General features: G+C 43.5%; 1 protein-coding gene across 1 annotated transcript in view; it reads right to left on the bottom strand.

The window, feature by feature from the left end:
* Nucleotides 1–337: 337 nt before the first annotated feature.
* Nucleotides 338–24808, bottom strand: part of gpx7 (glutathione peroxidase 7) — a 77277-nt gene continuing 52806 nt past the window's right edge. The window contains exons 2-3 of the mRNA XM_039735622.1: nt 17702–17963; nt 338–575 (exon numbers count right to left, since the gene is read on the bottom strand). Of these exons, the coding sequence (XP_039591556.1) occupies nt 412–575; nt 17702–17963 (426 nt within the window). The 3' untranslated portion in view covers nt 338–411. The remainder of the gene's footprint in view (nt 576–17701; nt 17964–24808) is intronic.

Below are 24808 nucleotides of genomic sequence, written 5' to 3'. Positions count from 1 at the left end.
TAGCACAAGGCTGCAATATAATAAAATATGCAAAAAGTCTGAATACTTTATGAATTCACTGTAAGGGAGACGGTGCTGACCACCAGGCTAACCCTGCCTTAGAACGAAAAGAAAGGGGTGAAGAAGAAGTGAACATTACTAGGAAACGTCCCACCAGCTGGATCCATCCATCTGGGTTTAGCTCAGCCCAACGGTAAAATCTACTAATAACCTCGTTGTCTTCAAGAATTTGGTAGGATTCAAATAAAAATAAAAGACACTACAATCAGTTGAAATGAAGTAAAATGGAACCCCCTCCCCACCACTTCACTCCAAATAAAGCCACCAACCGAGCAGCAAACGTTTCAAACTTTATAAAACAAGAGGAGCGGGAATGAAGACGCAAGCGTGTGGCCACGCCGCAGCCCTTCATTAAAGTTCATCCTTCTTCTTTAGGATCACCTGCCGTACGAGATCTGTGACGTGTGGCCGGACCTGCTGCACGGAGACCTTTGGGCCCCAGGCGTTCACCACCTTCCCGTTGGGATCCACCAGGAACTTCCAGAAATTCCAGTCCGGCTCCTTGCCAGAGGCATCTGGGCAAAAAGAGATACGACAGCGTCAGAGGGGAAAAAAAGGAGCAGTCTGCCTGAAGTCTGGCTGCAGAAGGCTCGCCAATACCTGACCAAGATGGAGTCAGTATGGGGAGTTTGAGATGCCATCTTGGTGAGGTCAGCAGTTTCTTAAGCTCCAATCAGCCACACAAAAAAGGTAAACAATGCACTTGAAACAAAGGCTCAGAATTAAGTTCAGCTTTGACAACGGATAATTATACTTGAACTATAGGTTTTCTTATTTCTCACAAGATGTTAATACGGTGCCAAGAAAAAGTATGGGAACCCTTTGTAAATAATCATATTTAGGTATAAATTTGTTGCGGCGCTACTGGTGAATGAAACTTCAACTCCCAGCAGTCCCTGCAGTGGCTCTGATTGGTTGTCGGCTGAGGGTGCAGGGGCTGCTGGGGACAAGGAGGCCAGTCTGGGATTTAAAAGCTGGCCAGTTACACTGAGGGAAACGAAAAAGTCTTTTTATTGTTTCGTGTCTTGAGTTGCCTTCCCGTTTACTTCCTGTGGATTATCCCCCGTGTGTGTATGGACTGTCTGGTGTTTGCCTGCTACGTGAGGACGGATTTTGGATTCTGTGTCGATCTTCGAAAAAAGGAGCGCTCCTGATCCCATCATTCGTCATTTTCAGGAAATACCAGTAGGACAGTGTAATAAGTACATAAGTTTAATATGCCTCTGTGCTCTGTACAAAAAATATTTTACAAATCCACTTACATGTACAGCGAACACAAGGCCAGATTCAGCACACAGGGGCTCATCATTTAGAACTGCTAGGCAAGCATTAGAAGACAAGAAAGGGACAACTGCGAAATGAGTGACGTGTGCTGTGTTCTGTGTGTCAGAGTCAGCATGGCAATGGATCTTCTTTTTCTGGTTTGGAATGGCATGATTTACCTAAGTAGGGGCCTGCACATGGAGAAAGAGTATAAAGCCTTGGAACATTGCCTGGCACATCTTTGAAGCCGACGGACGGATGGGAGATAACGCCATCCGATCCGAGAAATCCTTCCAACGTAATGACAAAAAATGGCAGACTGTATACAAGGTCTTGTCATGGCTTCCTTGTCTGTTATGCAGCGTAAACCGTCATTAAAGAAAGCTAAGTGATTTCTCCTATGGGATTTCTTACCGCCGGATCACTAAGGGAAGGGTATCGCCTTTTTATTTTACAGTAAAACTTTGGATTGCGAGTAACTTGGTCTGCGAGTGTTTTACAAGACGAGCTAAAATTAATAAATTTTGATTTGATAAACGAGCGAGGTATGGCAATACAAGTAGTCCGTATACACTTTGTCTGCTGAGCGTCACGTGATCACAACTGAGCTGATGGTTCTTCTCTTTCTCTCGCTGCGGTGCGAGATTGTGGCTAATTGTCTCCCATTCTCTGTCTCAGTTGGTGTGCCTCACTCATATAGTCACCATCCATATAAGATGTGCAGGGTCGGGTGCACACAGCAGACACAGACACCGCATCTTCATAAAAAGGTCTTTTATTTTTTCCTCCATCTTAAATACACACAACAGTCCACTGGGCCTTCTTGCCCCAATCACCTTGATACTGGGCCTCTCTCATTCTGTCCCTTGGACCGCCTTTCCTCTCTCCACGGGAGCCTCGTCCCGCTCCCACTCCCGACTCCAGCTCCCAGACTGTAGGAAGGCGGGCCCTTTTATTTTCACCCGGATGTGCTCCAGGTGCCTCCTCTGACGTCACTTCCTGGTGTGGCGGAAGAGCACTCGGAAGCACTCCGGTCGTCCCTGGAGGGATTCTCCTCCATCTTCCCGGGTGTGGCGGAAGTAAATCAATCCCGGGCCCTCTAAGACTCAGGGCACCCCCTGGCGGTGGCCACAGGTTCCAATAAGCGTATGCCTCCTTGTTCCTCTCCTGTGGTTCTCCTCTGTTCCAGGGCGGTTGCCCCCTCGTGGCCTGGAGGACATACATGCCACCTTCCGGTCCTTCCAGGCGTCCCGGCCGGGTCGTAGCCCTAGCAACTCGCCACAAAGCGTATACTGTTTACTATAGCATGGTGACCATGTGTGTGTGCTGTGACGTGTGAGTTCCTGTCTTGCACCCCAAAACATGAAGCTGAGTCTCAGTACTTTAGCAACACCAGCTTTATTCAGCTTAAAACAGGAACAGCGTGGTTATTTATTGTAGCGGGATCTACCGCTCTCCTATACAGAGACACAGCAGTCAGGCAGGGTCAAGCCCAGGTTAGCGGCCAAGTAATCCTGTGCCCTGCATTAATAATGTTCCTTGTATCACCCATCAATGACAGGCGCTTATAGCTTGACCGCAATCTTTTTGGATTCGCTTTTACGGCGAACTTCAGGATGCTCTTCCGTGTGTCGTCCCGTTGGGTGGAATTCCAAAAGAGTTTAGAAACCGTCCTACACAATAACCCTCCTCTCTCTCGTCTCCCTCACACCAACCACGATTCTTTTCAAAGGTAAAGTGCAGGTTAATTTGTTTTATGTATTTTTACTTTATAGTTTGTATTAATCATTTTTATATGAATAGTTTTGGGTTGGGGAACGAATCCTCTGAGTTTCCATTATTTCTTATGGGGAAATTCACTTCGATATACGAGTGCTTTGGAGTACAAGCACGTTTCCAGAACTAATTATGCTCGCAATCCACAGGTCCACTGTATATCTATATAGTTTAGATTTATGTAACATGCCACAATTACAAAAGAACTTATTCCAACCAGGGAGCTATTGCCCCCTGCTGGATAGAGACTGTCTTTACATTCATATACAGCAAGATGATCTCTGGACTATCTACTGTGGAAGACCAGCCCTGGCACAGACACCGATGGTTCAAACACCAAACACACTTTATTTACACTATGTACAATAAATACAACCCAGTGTCCTTCCATCAATCACCCTTACGTCCGGGCCTTTCAAAAGTCCAGTCTTCACCGTTTCCACTCCTCTCCTCCGAGCTTCGTCCTCTTCCACCCAACTCTGGCTACTGACTGGAAGGAGGCGGCCTCTTTTATGCCCACCCGGATGTGCTCCAGGTGCCTTCTGATGAGCTTCCTGCAGCACCCGGAAGCACTCAGAGTTTCCCTGGTAATACTTCTGCCAGCACCTCTGGGTGTAGCCGAAGTGCTGATGTCCAGGGCTTCACAATTGTCCTGGCAGTGGCCATGGGCCCCTATAGGGATCCGCTTCATTGCTCCATTTCCGTGGCCCCCATACCAACCAGGGCACCTGCCCTCTCGTGGTCCGGGGGAGGCGTAGTCCCTCTCCTGATCCTTGTAGGCATCCTGGCTGGGCACAGCCCCCAGCTGCCCGCCACACTATCTATCTCCATCATTTCATTCCATCAGTTGCTGTTTTTCATGGACTTCATCGTGTGTGGTTTTTGTTAGTGGTTTGTTATCGTTGAATTTGTGTTTATTGTATATTGCCGTAAAGGGAACTGGGTTGGGATCGTTGTAGTTTGTATAGTTATATTTCATTTATTATTGTTTAATACAGTCTTCTATCTCTGTTTTATTACCAGTTGCTTTTTTGTCTCTGTGAGCAAGTGTATGTGAGTCGGGCCAAAAAATAAATAAATCATCGTCCTATCGACGCTGTGAATCTTAGCTGAGTTTTTTACTCCACTACAAATTTGTCCTAAACTGTGGTCCAGTAGTGTAGCCAAAGGTGATCCACCCATACACTTTTCAGTTTTCAAAATGAAATAAATATACAGTGGTACCTCGGTTTACTGTACGTCCGCTTTGGAACAAGTCTAACTTGGTATATGTCCAGTTTTGACGCGAAACATTTAGCTTGGTATACGACCTTTCTTTGGAATACGACTCGCGTGCTAGAACACCGTGCGATACCCTTGTTCACCTCTCTCGAGACAAAGCCATGACTGCCCACGAACGTCAATACGCCAGTTGCTAGCATTCAGTGAACAAACTGCGCTATAACTCTCTGTGAATTTTCACGTGATTTTGTGTTTTTTCGCATAAATTTGAATTGATTGTTGAAAAGTATGAAGGTGGCATGCGTATCCGGGACATGGCTGCTGCATACTGTATGCCGAGAACGACGGTATCTACGATTGTGAAAAACAAAGACGTTATTAAAAAGTAAAGTGAGGTTAAATTTTCATTTATTTCATCTAATTGCTTATATATTTAAGTATTTTAGTATTAAGCAGTGTTTAAATTATTTTATACAACCCCATTAAAGTATAATATGCCAATAACAATAGGATTTTTTTTTCATAGGAACGGTTTAATCATTTTCCCTTTATTTCTTATGGGAAAAATTTGTTTGGTATGTGTCCTGTTTGGTATAAGTCAAAGGATCTGGAACGGATTAAGGACGTATACCGAGGTACCAGTGTATATATAGAGGAGAGGCTGGGGGGATTCACCGATTGTACCCATCAAATGAGGAACAACCTCAGGATCCCTTATATATTTTATGTAAAACAGTTTGATATTTATGTTACTATTATTCGTTATCCTATAAAACCTATAAATATAACAGTATTTAATTTGGTATTTTTATGACCACATCCCCATCCAATCATCCTATCAAGTGCTGCCCCTCCGTGCGTGAATGTTTGCTCAGAGCTTGTTAAGGTGAAAAACCACAAATAAGTAGCCTAAAATAACGGACGTTAAAATGGCTAACGAGAGCTCTCTGTTCAGTTCCTTTAAAAGACCTCGACGTACTTTAAGTGAAGAAGACACATCTGAAGTTGACAAGTGAGCTTCCGTCGACGAAACTAAAACTGTGCCTTCCCTGTCTCTGCTCCCAGGTTTCTTCTTATAATAGCCAAGGAAGATCGATTTTTATTTTTAACAGCTGGGTCATTGAATTTGTGTGCGCGTGTGTCTTCCATCGTTGTGTGCATTACTGAGCGGGGTTTTATTAGAGAATCCCCCTCGCTTGGCCACTGATGGTCAAGTTCTATAAACCGTCTTATCTGGGTGAAGTCTTATTCGCCCACCTAGTTTCATATATGCCCACCCACCAACAAATTTCTGGCTACGCTACTGCTACGACCTAACCTTCATTACCCTCGATGAAGCCATACACAGTGCCCTCCATACTGTTTCGGACAAACACCCGTTTTTCTTGATTTCTCCCCTCTCCTCCACAGTTTAAAATTACAAATCAAACAACTCAGATGTCGTGATTAAAGTGCACGCTGCAGATTTTCATTTAAGGGGATTGGCACACATTTCGGTCACACAACACTTTTTCTACACGGTCCCCTCATTTCAGGGTACCGCAATTGGCGTCCCAGGTGTTTGTGATCCCTCAGGTGGGTTTCATTGATTCGTAAGATACCCCAACTTGCTTCTACCCTTTGGAGTCTGCAGACTTTCATTTAGGGGTATTTGCCTAGTGTCACAGATGGTGGGGTTCCCCTCTTCATGCTTTGGACCGGGGAAGCAAGCCTGGTCAAGACAGTACCTCCCCCAGAACACTAGATGGCAGCCCCCCCTGGGTTACATCGGGACCACGGGCATGGGATTTTGGAACTCAAGCCTGTTGAAGTCCGTGGCCATCACCAGGGGGCACTGCAGTGGTTCCTGAGCCCATGTGGGCGACCCGAAAGTGCAGCCGGAAATGGGTCATCAAACACCTGGAGCACTTCTGGGTGGGCTATAAAAGGAGCCAGAGTTGGGAGGAGAGGGACTAAGCTTTCCGGAGAGGAGTGAAGGAGAGAAAGAAGAATAATTGTGGTGATTGTGCTATTGTGCTTGTGGGAATGGGGAAAGAAAAATAAAACATTTATTTGTTTTATAAGTGTGCCTCCTGTGTCTGTCTGTGTCGGGTCGAGCGCTGGTATAGCACCTTTGTCACAATATATTTCGGTCACACTATGCAGAAATGACACCTTGAAATGACACTGCAACACCTCTGGGAGAAAGTTTAATGAACAATTGAAATTAAGGTTGAATTGCTTTGGAAGAACATGCAGCAGTACAAACAGTGGGGGAAATAAGTACTGAACGCGTCAACATTTTCTATAAGGAAATATGTTTCAATGAGGCAATTCACATGAAATTCTCGCCAGACGTTGGTATTAAGTCAAGAAATCCACAAATACAGTAATCCCTCGCTACTTTGCGGTTCACTTTTCGTGGATTCACGACTTTGCGGGTTTTTGAATATAGTAGTAGTATTTCCTAGTCTAAGAACAACAAAACAAGTTCGGTGACTAAGTGCGTTGTAACACGGGATGTGATTGGTACATGGGAGGGAGACGACAAATCACAGCTTCCTGCTTTCTAATAGGGCCCGTGATTGGTGCTTTGACCGATGCCCGGATCCCACAGCACCTCTCCTTGTCTCTCTGTCGCGGCCATTTCGCTTCAAGCTTTCTCGCTGAGCGGTTTACTTTACACTGTACTGTGTGTGATTTCTTTGTGGTTTCTTTGTGTTGAACTTCGCTTCAATTTTCACCCCCTGCAATGGCTCCCAAACGTGCTCCTTCTTCCAAGGCTGGTGCTGAGCCTAAACGGCTACAAAGAATGATGACGATCGCTGAGAAGGTGAAACTTCTGGATATGTTGAAGGAAGGGAGAACGTTCGCTGCTGTGGCTGCAGACTGGCTAAGGATCTGCAAGAGCGGTCATGGAATGGAATGGGACGTCGATATAGTTCGATCTGTCCAAATTTGCAACAAGGTCGACGACGTCATGATCACCTACAAGCTGCTCTTCGACCGGAAAAAGAAGCAGCGGCAGCAACTGCCGATCACAATGTTTTTGCAGTCTCGCAAAAAAGAGCCAGTTTCTACTACTACTACGGATACACCTTCGTAAACCGTGGAAGAGGTGCCCCAGGAAATGGCAGCGCCGTCTGAAGAGACGTAAAATACAGTCATCGGCTACGCAGTAAAAGTCATCATCACCTTCATCGTCATCATTTTTACTGCACAGCATATTCATCACCACGTCATATATAGGTACGTGTACTTCGCTATACAGTAACTGTAAACTTATCTACCGATTTCATATTGCTTAACAGTTGTCCCTGTTATTAACAGAGTAAAGGGTGGGTTGTAAACAGTACAGAGAGGGTTTAAAAACGTCCAAATACATGTTAAATAATTAAATAAATATGGTGTCCCTACTTCGCAGAAATTCAGTTATTGCGGCCGGCCTTGGAACCTATCTCCCGCGATAAACGAGGGATTACTGTATAAAGAATCCACATCATTAAAGGCCCTAAACAGAGGTGTGTGTAATAAAGTGGAATGACACGGAAAAAGTGTTGAACACGCTAATTTAACACGTAATGGAGAAGCCCTTTGTTTGTAATGACACTTCCTGTATGAAGAAACCCATCACCTGCAGTGCTCAGGTGTTCTTCTGAAGTGATTGTCTTTAAATCTTGAAGATTCTTGTGAACTCTGATCTTCAGTTCCATTCACAAAATGTTCAGCTGGATTTACGTCAGATGATAAAATCGAGTGGCCCGAATGACCGAGTCTCTTTCTCGGAAACCAACTGGGAGTTTTAATTTGCTATATGTTTTAGTTCAATGTCTTGCTGGGAAGACCACCTATGTCTCATCCTCATGATCCTAGTTGATGACAGCAGATTCATTTTTGAGAATCTCTCGGCTACATTGCCCAATTCGTTGTAGCCTTCAATTACATGAAGTCTGCCACTATCATGAGACGAGAAACAGCCCCACACCATGACACTTCCATCTCCAGAATTCACTGTTGGTGTGTAGTGTTTTTCCGGTGATTTCCAGTGCCACTACTCAAGAAAAATAATCTCGACTCTTCGATCAATCAATCAACATTTATTTATATAGCACATATTCATACAAAAAAATGTAGCTCAAAGTGCTTTACAAAATGAATAGAAAAATAGAAGACACAATAAAAAATAAACATAAGTCAACATTAATTAACATAGAATAAGTAAGGTCCGATGGCCAGGGTGGACAGAAAAAACAAAAAAAAAAAAAACTCCAAATGCTGGAGAAAAAAAATAAAATCTGTAGGGATTCCAGACCACGAGACCACCCAGTACCCTCTGGGCAATCTACCTAACATAAGTCAAACAGTCCTCTTTGTATTTAGGGTTTTCATGGAAGGACCTGATGATGATGGTCACATAGACTTCTGGCTTTTAGTCCATCAATGTTGGTGCATCAGGATGCTTTGAGTAGGTGGTGGTGGCGCAGGCCGCCACCACAAAGAAACCGGAAAAAGAAACAGAAGAGAGAGTTGGGGTCAGTACGGATTTTAGAGCCACTGTGAATAGTTATTATGATGAATTGAACATACAGAGTATCAGGATTAAGTTAAAGTGAAGTTATGAGAAGGCCATGTTAAAGTAATGTGTTTTCAGCAGTGTTTTAAAGTGCTCCACCGTATCAGCCTGGTGAATTCCTATTGGCAGGCTATTCCAGATTTTAGGTGCATAACAGCAGAAGGCCACCCGCCTCACCACTTCTTTAAAGTTTTGTTCTTGGAATTCTAAGGAGACACTCATTTGAAGATCTGAGGTTACGATTTGGAATATAATGTGTCAGACATTCCGATATATAAGATGGAGCAGATTATTTAAGGCTTTATAAACCATAAGCAGAATTTTAAAGTCAATCCTGAATGACACAGGTAACCAGTGTAGTGACATTAAAACTGGAGAGATGTGTTCGGATTTTCTTTTCCCAGTTAGGATTCTAGCAGCTCCATTCTGCACTCGTTGCAAGTGATTTATGTCTTTTTTTGGTAGTCCTGAGAGGAGTGCGTTACAGTAATCTAGTCTACTGAAAACAAAAGCGTGAATTAATTTCTCAGCATCTTTCAGTGATATAAGAGGTCTAACTTTTGCTATGTTTCTTAAGTGAAAAAATGCTGTCCTAGTGGTCTGATGAATATGCGATTTAAAATTCAGGTCACAGTCAACAGTTATCCTGTTTTTTACCTCCGTCTTGACTTTTAATCCTAATGCATCAAGTTTATTTCTGATAACCTCATTGAATCCATTATTGCCAATTACTAAAAATTCAGTTTTCTCTTTATTTAGTTTGAGAAAATTACTTTTCATCCATTCAGAAATACCAGTCAGACATTGTGTTAGTGTATCGAGAGAGTCGGGGTCATCAGGTGCTATTGATAAGTACAGCTGTGTGTCATCAGCATAGCTGTGGTAGCTCACGTTGTGCCCTGAGATAATCTGACCTAACGGAAGCATGTAGATTGAGAAGAGCAGCGGACCCAGGATAGAGCCTTGTGGACCACCATATTGGATGTCATGTGTCTTTGAGATGTGATTACCACAACTAACAAAGAATTTTCTCCCTGCCAGGTAGGATTCAAATCAATTTAAGACCCTGCCAGAGAGGCCCACCCATTGACTCAGGCGATTTCTAAGAATATTGTGATCAATGGTGTCAAATGCAGCACTCAGATCTAAGAGGATGAGAACAGATAAATGGCCTCTGTCTGCATTTACTCGCAAGTCATTTACTACTTTAACGAGTGCAGTTTCTGTGCTGTGATTTGTTCTGAAGCCTGACTGAAATTTATCAAGATTTTTCAAATCTTCTACTTTTGAAAACTTTAGACCTATTTGTAAACTGCCTTTCTTAAGTAAAATCCTAGCGAAGGCAGCCATTTTGCAGTTAAAAGACCACCTCAATAAACCTGCTGTTCATGATAAGTTTCAGTCGGGTTTCAGAACAAATCACAGCACAGAAACTGCACTCGTTAAAGTAGTAAATGACTTGCGGGTAAATGCAGACAGAGGCCGTCTATCTGTTCTCATCCTCTTAGATCTGAGTGCTGCACTTGACACCATTGATCACGATATTCTTAGAAATCGCCTCAGTCATTGGGTGGGCCTCTCTGGCAGGGTCTTAAATTGGTTTGAATCCTACCTGGCACGGAGAAAATTCTTTGCTAGTTGTGGTAATTATACTTCAAAGACCCCTGATATTCTATTTGGCTGATATCACCCTCTCCCATGACAAAGTATTTATTGTTGTTGATTTCAACATTCACGTTTGTTGTCAATCGAAACCTTTGGTCAAAGATTTTTTACCACTATTGGACTCATTTGATTTTATACAGCATATTAATACGCCAACTCACTATCTCGGTCACACCCTTGATCTCATTCTTACTCGTGATATTTCAGTGAATAGTATTGATTTATGTGATGTTTCTTTCACTGATCACTTTTCTGTAATAATGGATCTGCATATTACTGTTGATGTCCCGACTAATAGTCGTCCACCATGCTGCTCGCTCATTTTAAATTCCTCCATCATACCTGATTTTAAAAGCATTTTCTCTAGTCTTTATATGCATGACCAAAATAATGATATCAATGATTCTGTCGTAAAATTCAATTCCTCCTGTAAAACGGTTTTAGACACAATTGCTCCGCCCAAGATATGCAGTAATAAGGAGACCTGCTTCCTGGCTAAATGAAACTACGTGATCACTGCGCCGCGCCTGTTGAACTGCTGAACGGCGTTGGAAAAAAGATGGACTGACTATCTCTAAACAGATTTTCAGGACTTCTCTTTTCAATTTCCAGGCTGAAGTTAAGAAATCGGCGGCACGGTGGCGCAGTGGTAGCGCTGCTGCCTCGCAGTTAGGTGGCCCGGGTTCGCTTCCCGGGTCCTCCCTGCGTGGAGTGTCTGCGTGGGTTTCCTCCCACAATCAAAAGACATGCCGGTTAGGTGGATTGGCGATTCTAAATTGGCCCTAGTGTGTGCTTGGTGTGTTTGTGTGTGTCCTGTGGTGGGTTGGCACCCTGCCCAGGATTGGTTCCTGCCCTGTGTTGGCTGGGACTGGCTCCAGCGGACCCCCGTGACCCTGTTTTCGGATTCAGCGGGTTAGAAAATGGATGGATGGAAGTTAAGAAATCGAAACAAGACTTCTTTGCCAATTTAGTATCCCGTCATTCAAACAATCCTAGGGTTTTATTTAATTCAATTAATGCAGCCATTCACCCTCATTCTGTGATGGGATTAAATAGCACTGTTCATTCATGTGAGCAGTTTCTATCATTCTTTGTCAGCAAAATTGATACTATCCGCCGTGGCATTGTTCAAACTGGCATTGAACTTCCTACTGTTAATCATGACATTGTTCTAGATTCCTTTGATCAAGTCTCACTTTCAATGCTAAAAAGAACTATTGACACCCTTAAACCAGCTTTCAGCCTCCTCGATGTTGTACCACCACGTCTCTTAGTGGAAGCCTTTGATGTGTTGGGCCCATCTTTACTAACGATTATAAATGATTCTATTAGTTTGGGGGTTGTGCCCTCATTTTTTAAACATGCTGCAGTCCGTCCCCATCTAAAAAAGGCAGGATTAGATCCTGGAGTTTTAACCAATTTTCGTCCAATTTCTGGCTAAAATTCTAGAAAAAATTGTTTATAATCAATTGGTCAATCACCTTAACTCCAATAATTTATTTGAGATCTACCAATCTGGTTTTAGGCGTTATCATGGTGTTGAAACGGCACTCCTGAAAGTGTTCAACAACATCTCTCTTATTACTGACTCAGGTGATGCGGCAGTCTTTGTCCTCCTTGACCTGTCCGCTGCCTTTGACGCCATTGACCATGAGATATTGCTGATGCGACTCGAACATCTTGTTGGGCTTAAAGGGGCTGCTCTTAACTGGTTCAGGTCATATTTAACTGGTAGAGACTTTTCAGTGACTTTAAATTCCTCTTTCTCATCTACTGCTCCTCTTAAATATGGTGTTCCTCAGGGATCCATTTTGGGTCCTATTTTATTCTCTATATACCTTCACCCTATTGGAGCGATTTTTAGGAAATTTAACAATTCTTTTCACTGCTATGCTGATGATACTCAAGTTTACATTCCCGTCTGCAACTCTGCAATAAATCAACTGCACAACTGTCTGTCTGAACTAAGATCCAGGATGGCTAATAATTTTCTTGATCTAAATCAAAATAAAAATGGAGGTGCTTATAGTAGGTCCATCAGCTAAAGCCCAAATTGGTCTTGGACTTCTCGGCTCTTTCTCTGTCTTTTCCAAACCTCTAGTCCGCAATCTTGGTCTTACCTTTGATAGTAACATCTCTTTTAAGAAACAAGTAAATTCTGTAGTCAAGAGTTGCTTTTTCCAACTTTGTCTATTAGGTAAGATCAAGCCTTTTTTATCTTCTAAAGATCTTGAGAAAGCTACTCCTGCTTTTATTTTTTCTGCAACTCTGTACGCTGTATTCTGGGATTAACAAATCTCTGATACGCAGGTTACAGTTGGTCCAAAATGCTGCCGCTCACTTTCTGGTTGGGGCAAGGAAGTCTGACTCTGCTTCTTTACACTGGCTGCCTGTCAGTTTTCAAATTGATTTTAAAATCTTGCTGCTAGTTTTTAAATCTTTACATGGGCTTGCTCCTGCCTATTTATCTGAATTGTGTGTTTTACACCAGCCATCCAGAGTGCTTAGATCTTCTGGTCAGTTGTCTCTTGTTGTCCCTCGTACCAAATGTAAAACCAAGGGGGACCGACAGGGCTTTGGCAGCCTCGCCTGTGGAACTCTTTACTTCATCACATAAAGGAGTCGTCTACAATTGAACGGTATATTGAACAGTAATATTGATGGATTCCTCTTTGTGATTATATAACAGTATTTCTATTTATTATGTATGTTATTTTATGTTCATATATTCTATTACTATTTATGTTTTATTGTTTACTAGTCAACCCGCGGCGTACCATACGCCGCATAATCAGGCCGGTTTTTTAATAATTTTTAAGCACAGGGAGAAAATTTAACATTTGCAAAATCGGTAATGTAATAGACCAGCAAGAAAAGCAACATTGTAACAATGCACGGAACGAACCAACACACAATCGTCCGTGCGGCGTAGCGAGGTGTGTACAAAGTGCAGGAGCATCTAAGAAGACGCATGTTTGTCGCAGATGCGAATTGCTGTATGTAGCATGTACAACACTTGGCTATGATGCACGCGGTCGTGCGTCGTAACCGAAAACTCGTTTTTTAAAGACTGCTCACTTCATTGTGTTTTAACCTCAGTTGTAAAGGAATGTTTTAATGATCCCTCGCAAACCGTTTTACACGCCGCATATGGCGATTCACCTCCATGAGAAACATGCCTCTATGAACAGTGAACGTGTGGGAGGGGGGTGTGTACAAAGGGTAGGGACGAAAACACTGGGAGGGTATGAGTCCACGGTTTGCAGCCCGAATGGGGCTCAACGGCTTACCCACGCCGGCTAGACACACGCTCAATGTCATGCATAATTATTTATTGAATGGTAAACACTTGTGGAAAGACACGGTTGTCTAAAACAGGTTAGTGTGAGAATACAACAGTAAGTGAATGAAAAGATGGAACTCTGGAGAGAGCAAAATACAACACAATAGTGAACCCGCGGCATAACAAACGCCGCATAATTATTTATTGATGGTTGAACATTTCTGGAAAGACACAGGGACACCCCTCGCAAACTGTTCTACACGCCGCATACAGCTTAATCACATCCGCGACATGATTTTTTCTAGATGGTCCTATCGCGTCCACCCTCGCACTCGAAGCATACACACTGCCTGCTCATGTGCCCGGTCGCAAGCCGCGTCCAGCCGCGTTCTCGAAGCATACACACCGCCTCGTCATGTGCCCGCTCGCAAGAGAAACTCACGGAGAGCCGCCCACCAGCTGCCTGTGTGTGTGCCTCTGTCTGTCTCTGGCGTGGCTTTCTCTGTGTAAACCGGTCATTTACAGAGAAGGTCAGCTGCTGACAGAGCGTCTCGACTGTTGCAGGGCCTGCATTGGTGAAGCAGGTGAGACGGTAATGAAACAGAGGCACAGGGCTTATTGGTTTTTAAAGACTGATTCCTTCATTGTGCTTTAACCTCAGTTTTAAAGGATAGTTTTAAGGATCCCATGAGATACACCTCGCAAACCGTTTCACACGCTGCATATGGCGATTCACCTCCGCGAGAAACATGCCTCTATGAACAGTCAACGTAGCTCGGAGGTACATGACATTAACCTGACCTGCACTGCACGTGGCCTCTACGACAGACGAACATAAATGACGCCATTTTTTCTGTGTCGTCACGTCCGAGTTGGTGGGCGTGGCCCTGCGTAGTTGTCGTCGTATCCAATGGTCTTGGAGTTGGTGGGCGTGGCTCCTTCCTGTGTGCGCCATAGGTGTCTCACTTGGCGGCTTAGTGAATCCATGCCCCTTCCGGCGTGCTTTTCATGGTTGTCTTGCCTTAGTGAATTATATATATAGATTTTTTTTTATCTTTTATTCTATTATTGTAAAGCACTTTGGCCGCAGCATTACTATGTTGTTTTAAATGTGCTATATAAATAAATTGACATTGACATTGACATCTATATGGTGTTCCAAAAGGGTCTATCTGGAGTCCATTGCTCTTTTAGATCTCCATGCTTCCATGAGGTCAGATTATCTCAAGGCATAACGTGAGCTACCACAGCTCTGCTGACGGCACACAACTGTATTTATCAATAGCGCCTGATGACCCCGACTCTCTTGTCTCACTGACCCCAATGTCTTACTTGTGTTTCTGAATAGGTGAGTGGTAATTTTCTCAAACTAAATAAGGAGAAATCTGAAATATTAGTGATCGCTAAAAGTGGATATGGAAATAAACTTGATCTATCAGGCCTGAAAGTCAAGATGTAGGTAAAGAATTTAGAGGTAATTATTGACTCTGACCTAAATTTTAAATCACATATTAATCAGATCACTAGGACAGCATTTTTTCATTTAAGAAATATAACAAAAGTTAGACCTCTGATAATTTTTCAAGATGCTGAAATATTAGTTCACACTTTTGTTTTCGGTCAGCTAGATTACCATAACGCACTCCTCTCAGGATCACCCAAAAAAAGACATCAATCGATTGCAACGAGTGTAGAATGGAGCTGCTAGAATCTTAACTCGGAAAAGAAAATCTGAGCACATCACACCAGTTCTGATGTCGCTACACTGGTTACCTGTGCCATTCAGAATTGACTTTAAAATACAGCCAATGGTTTACAAAGCCTTTGTTACCGACCTCAGGCCTAGGGGAACCTGGGCCAGGTACAAGCCACTGTTGCTACAGGGTGTAACCACAGAGATATGGTGTAAAGCTTAAAAGAAACAGGCAGCAGTCCCGAGTCTCAGACCATACTGTACTTCTCTGTTCTCTTTTTTTTATTCTCCTTTCCCCAAAAATATATATATATGCTTCAATTTCTGCATAGATCAACATGGCAATCAGAGAAAACAATGGTGCAAGCCAATTTCCTCTGCATAACGAATAGTGTACTTTGAGTACTTGATTAGAAACCAAATTTTCCAAGGAAGCAGACAGTTCTGTATCCCCACATTGTCTGTAAGATGAGATACTAAGTCAAAGCAGTCTGACTATTCAAAGCAGGTGACTCTTTAGCAAGACAGGTAAATATTTATGCCCTGTGGATAGCCATCAGCAATAACCTGTAGCAGAATTTTCCAGAAATTCTGCCTTTTCTTTAAAACACTGGTGTACAGCCCATTACACTAAGCAACACACACAAATGCCTTTTCTTTAGAATACTGAATTCTAGCCCATTACACTAGCTTCAATAATCTGCTCCATCTTATATTTCAGAATGTCAGTCACCTTACACTCCAAATCTAACCTTAGATCTTCAAAATGAGGGTCTGCTTAGAATTCCTAAGGCGTGGTGAGGTTTAGGTGAGGCGGGCGGCCTTCTGCTGTTACCCACCTAAAATCTGGAATACGAGTTTACCGATAGAAATTCACCAGAGCTCTTTAAACAACTGTTAAAAACACATTACTTTAACATGGCTTTCTCAGAGCTTCATTTTAGTGTAACTCTGATATTCTATATATGCATTCAATTATTATGTTTCTTTTTTTATGGCTTCAAAATCCATACTAACCCCTACTTTCTCTGTTGTTCTTTTTCCGGTTTTCTGTGGTGTTGATCTGCGCCACCACCACCTGATCAGAGCACCGTGCAGTCCTTACATTGATGGATTGAAGGCCAGAAGTCCACATGACCATCAGCATCTGATTCTTCCACGTGAACCCTGAAAACCTGAGGACTGATTGAGGTCAGGTAAATTGGCCGGGGGGGCTGGGTGGTCTCGTGGCCTCAAAATCCCTGCTGATTTTGTTTTTATTTCTCCAGCCTTCTGGAGTTGTTTTTCTGCTTTTTCTGTCCTTCCTGTTCTTTGTTAATTAGTGTTGCCAAGTTTTCCTTTCTTCATCTTGTAAAAGCACTTTGAGCTACGTCATTTGTATGAAAACGTGCTCTAGAAATAAATGTTGTTCTCCTCTAAACATGGTGTGTAGTATGACTTTGGTCTCTTCTGACCAGACTCCATTCCCCCAGTACCTCATAGGCTTGTCCAAATGTTGTGTAGCAAACTCTAAATGATGCCTTTTCTTCAGTAATGGAGCCTTGAGTGGTGAGTACCCATAGAGGCCATGCCGGTGGAGCACATTGCCTATTGTTTTGCTTCTGTAACAATTGTACCTGCTGCCTCCAAGTTTTTCTGGAGCTCTTTCCGAGTGGTCCCTGACTCTTGGGTTAATCTTCTGACTATCCTTCTGAATTCCCGGTCAGAAATCTTGCAAGGAGCTCCAGTGCGTAGCCAGTTGATGATGGAGTGATGTTCCTTCCACCGATAATAGCTCTGGTGGGTGCTTACTGAGAAGATTTGAAACACCAGTTCCATTGATACAGTTTGCAACAATCAGTCTGGAAAGGTCTTGTTAGAGCTCTTTACTTTTAGCCATCATGAGATGTTTCTTGTGTGACACCTTGGCAGCAAAACACCTTCTTATAGCCCACCCATATGTCGTAACCCAGCTGATATCACTTTGGACAGACAGGAGGTGGAATTACTTTGTAACTATTTATGGATATCAGCTGCTTCTCTGCCTTGTGTCCTGCTTTTTCTCAGCGTGTTCAATCCCTTTTCCCATGTCATTCCACTTTATTTTTGGCCTTACTGAACCTGGCTATGGTGAGGAGGTTTAAAATCAAACATGTCCAGATCTCTGCTGTAAATCAATAACATCCAATTAGCACACCTTCCAACTTACCTACAAGGTATTTGAAGGCATTGTTCGCTCCGCTGCCCACCACGGCAATTTTACTGAACATGGGAAAGGAGACGGCATAGGTACTCCGAGCAAACATCTCAATTTCCCTGTCACTTCCAGGCTCCTGCTTACCAAACTGGTTACATGGGAAAGCCAGGACGTTGAAGTGGTAAGGTCCAAAATCCCGCTGGAGCTGCTGAAGATCTTTGTAATGCTCCTCAGTGAAGCCGCACTCACTGGCAACGTTCACCACGAGTGACACCTAAAAGTGGAATGAGAGAAAGATAAAGAGGTGTCTTAATAGCCATTTTAAAAATCCTGAGGGGAGTCAATAGGACGGAGACGGGAAAATTGTTACTGGGAAATTTAAACGTTTCAACATTTATCTTCAAACAGAAAAATGGACATCCTGTATTGTTCCACGACCAGAAGGAAACAGGCATGGACATCTTCACTTAAAGACTAAGCCAGTGGCCTTATGTTTCACATAATGAAGAGCCTGGTCCTGGGCTACATGAGTCCTCCTACGAAATGGCCATCTGCACCCAATGGGACAAAGACTGGAGGGGAAGATGCCATTATCTTTCTGGCAGCACTGTGAGGAGGATGTTTTTTGGTTTCTCCAATGGCTTCAGTGCCCTCCAGCCATCCCTCTTAAGGGTTAAGTTTGGGGATATGCAGGTGGGTAAGCCTTCCTTCAGTGTGGGTAGTGACATCCTTCACATCTTCTACAGCTCTGTACTGGCCAGTGTGGTTTGCTGGGCTGATAACATCACTTCAAGAGAGGCCCAGCGAATCAACAAGCTAATTAAGAGGGCAGGCTGAGTTATGGGACACACTCTGAACCCACTGCTGTTTGCCTATTGGAAAAAGATTTGAGTGGAGGATGCAATGATCTGTCTGCTCCACAAGGCTGGACAAGATGGCTGCACTGTGAGAAGGATGTTTTTTGATTTCTCCAATGCCTTCAGTACCCTCCAGCCATCCCTGTTAATGGGTAAATTTGGAGATATGCAGGTGGGAAAGCCGGTGGTGTCCATGGTAATGGATTATCAGCCTCGCAGTCTCATGGAGTCAATGGAGGCTCTGATTGGGGCTCTCGAGAGACTGAGCGAGGAGTCTGAATGTCTGGGCTTGCGAGTGTCCTGAAGATCTTAATGACATCATGAGCACAGCCATTGGCAATGTGTCTGTCGGCAGAGGGAATGTCGACCACCTCGATCGGGTTTTCTGCCTTAACCGGGTGACTCGCCTTATCCCAGTTATGTGTGTGCATGTAGACGTTCTGAGTGAAAGGTGCTATTAAAATACAACTGCTTGATACACGCATCCCGTCCCACTGTGGGGGCCACTCTCCCCAGCTGACCTGTTTCCTCATCCCAAAATATTTTCTAAGTCGTCAATCGAAGGAAAAATGACTAAAAAAAATTCATCCTGCCTGCAACTGAAAGACGCTTGGAAATGAACTCCACTTGAGCAGGCGATGAATTACAATTACCTAATTTATCACAGATGTGAAAATTCCTAATGATCAGCAGGAAAATGACAGTCTGCGCGCCTCTTCTGTCCTGTCAAGTGAGCCATGCTGAAGAGCAGCCTGGGGCATCTCAAGCGGTTGGAAATTCAACACACAGCAGGGGGTGGTTCATCAACATGGCAGGCTGTCATCTACATAATGGGCATCATGATGGCACCGGCCACTTCATGCCCAGATTCAGCTTTTAGAATGATGTGTTATCAGGATGGCACAAAACAAAATAAGGTCGCTTTCTACAGACGTGCCAACAATGAATTGGGAGGAGGGGGTTTGGTGGAGTTGGGGGTGTTTGGTAGCCACTCTAACCTGCTCTAGACACCAGGTGTCTCCTTAAAGATTTTCAATGCCACTTGTGAGGTTAAGGTGGGTACTTCTCATACCCAGGCTTTGAAAATATATGACAATGGGGTTTGGTTTTATGCCAGGGGGAGGAACAACTGATGCCGTCTTTGCATGGAGACAGCTCATGGAGAAGCATCAAGAAAAACTGAAAGGACTGCACATGGCAGAGGTGGGTGGCCAACTCCAGTGCTGCAGAGCCACAATGGCTGCCGGTTTTTGTTCCAACTCAGTTGCTTAATTAGAAGCCAATCCTCGCCCCTAACAGATCACATTTAATTTCTTGTCTTGTTACAGAGTTTTAACTTAACCATGTCAGTTCATTCTTAAAGCAAAGATTTTTTTTCCTTTCTAATGTATGTATCATCCACATGATTTGAAGCCTAATTTCATTCTTCAGTTTCCTTAATTAAAACAAATAGCGTATGATGAATACACACGGGTGGAAATGGAGACACGCTAGATGAAGAACTGCTGGCTGCTTGAGTTTTATTGCTAATAAGGAGCAGTTAAAATAATGAATGCAGCTGTTTAAGATTAAAATAAGCAATTAAGGATTCAAAATCTTAACAAGCGAGACAACTAAAATAAAGCAGAAAAATGTCACTTGAGCAATATGTGCTTCAGCAGCAATGAATGATTCCTCACGAAGCAATTGGGTGGTAACAAATGCCTGAAGCCACTGCGGCCCTCCAGGACCGACGGTGCTCAACCCTGATTTGAACGGTCCGAGTCTTAAATAGCAAACGAGTTAAATGAAGTTAGTTAGTCGCTAATTAAGAAAATGGTTAGAATGAAAACATGAAGCCACTGCGACTCTGCAGAATGGGAGATGGCCACCCCTGGCATATGGTGTGGTGTGTATTGACTTGGAGAAGGTGCCACGTTAAGAGGTCTAGAGGTTCATGAGAGAGAAAGGAGAACCAGAGATATGTGAGAGGGAATGAGGACTCGGGTTAACTCAGGTTATCTGGGAGAAACAGATAAGAACCCGGTTAGAGAAGGTCTTCTGAGCAGGCCCTCAGAAATCAATGCAACGCGTGCACCAGTTGCAGTACCAGTAAAAAGTCGAGGGGCGCAGTGTGATAAAAGTTGGAATGTGACAGAAAGCCACTTTGTGGATCCTCCGGGATCGATGTGCCTGTTTTGATGCTTGATGAATGGTTCAATGTAGTGAAGCAAAACGCCGACATACAGATGCATTCGTGGTGCTTTTATATTCAAGCGTCGCATATTCCTGATTGTAAAAGTCCCACGTACCACTTTCTGTGCTGTCTTTTTTATTCTGGGGCTTCCTCCTGACCTGACAGCAGCGGCCAGGGATCTTTTTGAAGTCCTGATTTCTTTGATCTGGTTATGGAATTTATGACGGACAGCCAGGGACACCACCTGCCTGGGACACCAGCTGGGTGGAAGGACCGAGGGAGGGACCTCATGGGAGTTACTATCTTCCCCAAGACATTAGAGGGCAGCCCCCCTGGATTGCTACAGCATCATGCGTCTTGCAGGGCACGTCAGGAGTTATAGCCCTGTTGGGCTCTGTGGGTGCCACCAGGAGGAGTCACAGGAGCATCCGAGTCCTTGAAGGAGCCACCCGGAAGTGCAGCCGGAAGAAGGTCGAGAAACACCTGGAACACTTCTGGGTGCGCTATAAAAGGAGATGCCTCACCACCAGTCGGGGACCCAGAGTCAGGAGGAGGTGGAGGCGACAGAGAGAAAGAGAGAGGAAGAAAAGGATCCTAATAATTGGTGCTTTGTACTGTGTTGTGATGTGAGGAGCAAAACATAAAAGCTTCCCCACTTACATAAAGGTGTGTTATCAATGTCTCAGCCTGTCTGTGGTGGAGTTTTGGGGAGCTGTACGCCCCCCTGGTGGATCACAATGTGTAGAGTTATGGGATAAAAGACCAATCCCTCCTGGTGCAGGCATTTTGCTGATGACATTGTGTTGGGTCATGGATCCTCCAACATGGTAACGAGCCAAAAACGTACAGTGAAAAGCCCCCAAGAATGGTGAAGAACAAAACATTGGACTATTGTGAAGTGGCCTTCTATGAGCTCTGATCTGAATCCCATCAAACATCTATGGAATGCGGTCTTAAGAAGACCCCTTCAATCCTGACCCAGCTGGAGGAGTTTGCTCAGGACGAGTGGGCCGAATGACCCTGTGGGCAGACTCAGAAGTCTCATGGGGGGGCTCCAGGAATGGCTTGTATGCAGGAATTGCAAACTCTAACGCAACAATACATTAGGATAACGGTCCCATCGTTTTTGTCCAGGCCATTTTCTTTTGTGTTATTATTTAAAATATTCTGTTGATTTTGATTGAATACGGAATAAACAACGATGGGTGTCAATTAGTCTTGTCAGTTATTTCAGAGGTAATTGTGGGATGTTCTTTTCTAATGGAGAGGTACCAACGAATTTGTTCTCGTCTGTAAATTTGATCACAGATTCTTCGTACCATTTTCCTGAAGTAAGGACATGTTCCCCATTTGCTTGTGTCTTCACAGCAGACATTGTGGAGTTTTTCTGTCAACGAACTGTCAAAAATCTGAAAGCAAACCAGGAGACCGAAGTACGTATAGAAAAAAAAAAAGATCAAAACTGTGAGGTGAAAAAAATCGGGAAACAAAATTTGTTGATTAAGAATTCGATAGCACAAAGGTCAGAATCAGAAAGACAAAACCGAAACGGGTTTAGCAAACGGATATTTGCAAGCTGAACATCTCACCGAGCTTTTAACCCGATTGTAACTTCTGAGGACACGTCCTAGAAATGCGGATCATTGTCCTAACGATGGGTGTGCAATACAGCGGCGACCGCTAAGAAAACAAAATGGCTGCCAAAACGCTGCAAAAAATTAAACCCCCATTGTAAGAGCCATTTGCTAGTTAGTTAAACTACTGTATATTAAATCCATCCATCCATTATCCAATCCGCTATATCCTAACTACAGGGTCACGGGGGTCTGCTGGAGCCAATCCCAGCCAACACAGGGCGCAAGGCAGGAAACAAATCCTGGGCAGGGCGCCAGCCCACCGCAGACTATATTAAATGTTTGCCTAAATATTAGTGTAGTCTATTACTATGCCAATTTATCTATTTTTTTTTTTACATCTTCAGGTTGTGATGGATGGCCGGCAGCTCATCCAGGCCACTAGATGGTGTCTTCCCTGTGGCATGAGGTGCCCCAGATTCCCGTAGGGCACCATGGGAGATGGAGTTCGGCTTCACAGCCCTGCTGGGTGCCGTGGGTACCATCATGTGACGCTGCAGGGAGACGTGGGAATTTTTATTTTCCCTGTAGCCTGGAAGTACTCCCAAGTCACGGAGACGGAAGAACAGAAGTACTTCCGGGCTGAAGAAAATATAAGTCTTTATCCGACCCGGAAGTGCTATTGAATCACATGGACAGAAGGACAGGAGCACTTCTGGGTCATGGACAATTAAAAGGACTATAGGAAACCCAGCAAGCTGAGCCAAAGTTGGGAGGAAGAGTGACAGAGCTGCTGGGAGGAGAGGAGGATCTTTATTGTTATTGTTATTATTATTGATTTAGATAGATAGATAGATAGATAGATAGATAGATAGATAGATAGATAGATAGATAGATAGATAGATAGATAGATAGATAGATAGATAGATAGAGAGGAAAGGCACTATATGATAGATAGATAGATAGATAGATAGATAGATAGATAGATGTCCCTGCAGCAAGTGGAGATTTTAACGTTTACATGTCCTGAGTTACTCACCTTGTATTGACATAGAGAGCGAGTCCTCCTCCTTTCTGCTTCCCGCAGGTACTTGCGTCTCTGTCTGCTCTAACTGTGCTAAACCCGGTTAGCTCCACGTTAGCATCTGGGATGTTAGTTGTTAGCCACGTTTCACAAAAACACAACATACTGCATTCTCTGTAAGTCCTGACATTTTTCACCAGCGCGGCTAGTTCGTTGATCTTATTTGGTAGTGAGTTCACATTTCCCAGGATCACAGAAGGCACCAAAGGCTTGTAGCGCCACTTTCTCGCTAGCCGCTTAACTTTTAGCTTAGCGCTGGCTCTGCTGCCATGATACGACCTTCTTACCTCGTCAGATAAATAGGTGACCACACCGGCACGGGCCTTTGTTCTCAGCGGTAGAAGTTGACTACCTGAATAGACGAGTCTCAGTGTGTAAAAATCAATGTCCAAGTAGTAAAAAGTGTCCAGGGAACGAGTCCACATAAAAGAAAGTGGTAAGAGTGATCAGTGAAATAGAGCAAAAGGTAGAAAAATAAAGTCATACACATTTATTGGCGATTGTGGTGCACTGTGGCACAATTTCAAAGAAAAGATGAAATTAAAAATATTTCTAGTGCTTTTATCTGGTATCTGGATGTTTGTCTGTAGGGTTTTGAGGAGCGACAGCGCCCTCTAGTGTCACAAGGTCTTCTAATAATCTTCTTATATAATACACTACAGTGGCTGTCCGTTTGTCCAGGATTTTAAATAACCTGTAGCTTGCAAACCGTTTGACTTATTGACCTGAAATTTGGTACACAAATACTACGTGACATCTACTATCTGCTTTCGAGGTGATGATTTTTATTACTCTTTTTATTTTTTTTTTATTTTATTGTAGAATCCACTCTCTGCAGCGAACGTGCGGCGCATACGTACATTCGCCGCTCTCATCCCTACCCTCCTTTGCCGTCACTTCCCATACCTCTTCATATCTTAAATCAGTGGTTCTCAAACTGTGGGGCAGGCCCCCCTAGGGGGGCGCAAAGTAACAAAAAGGGGGATGTGAAGATGTGAAAAAAAGAAAACAAGAATCGAAAATATGAAAAATATATCTGTTGAAACCAAAACAAATTAACAAACTACATTCTGCTAGAAAAATAAATATAGAGTTAGATAAATGTTGATAAAAGTTAAGTAGGTATAATAAAATATGCATCTATGATATACCATTAATTAAAAAAGAACAAATTGGTATTAGTGGGCTCCTTTCAAAAAAATGTTAGGGTGGCGCGATTAAAACTGTAATGAAAACTCGGGTCGCAAATACGTAAAGGTTGAGAAACGCTGTCTTAAATCATTCTTGAGGCAGATTGAAGACTTTAGTGCCAGCTTAACTGAAAAATTAAAGAAAACGTACTAAGTACCTGCAACACAAACACAAACTTAATCAGTTTTAACGCGAAAAGATGCCAATGCAAGAAAAGAAGCAGCAGGCCGCTAGGGT

Source organism: Polypterus senegalus, chromosome 14 (genome assembly GCF_016835505.1).
Source record: "Polypterus senegalus isolate Bchr_013 chromosome 14, ASM1683550v1, whole genome shotgun sequence".
Classification (NCBI taxonomy): domain Eukaryota; kingdom Metazoa; phylum Chordata; class Cladistia; order Polypteriformes; family Polypteridae; genus Polypterus; species Polypterus senegalus.
Note: the sequence above shows the minus strand (reverse complement) of the source record. Positions and strands in the feature narration are given on the sequence as shown.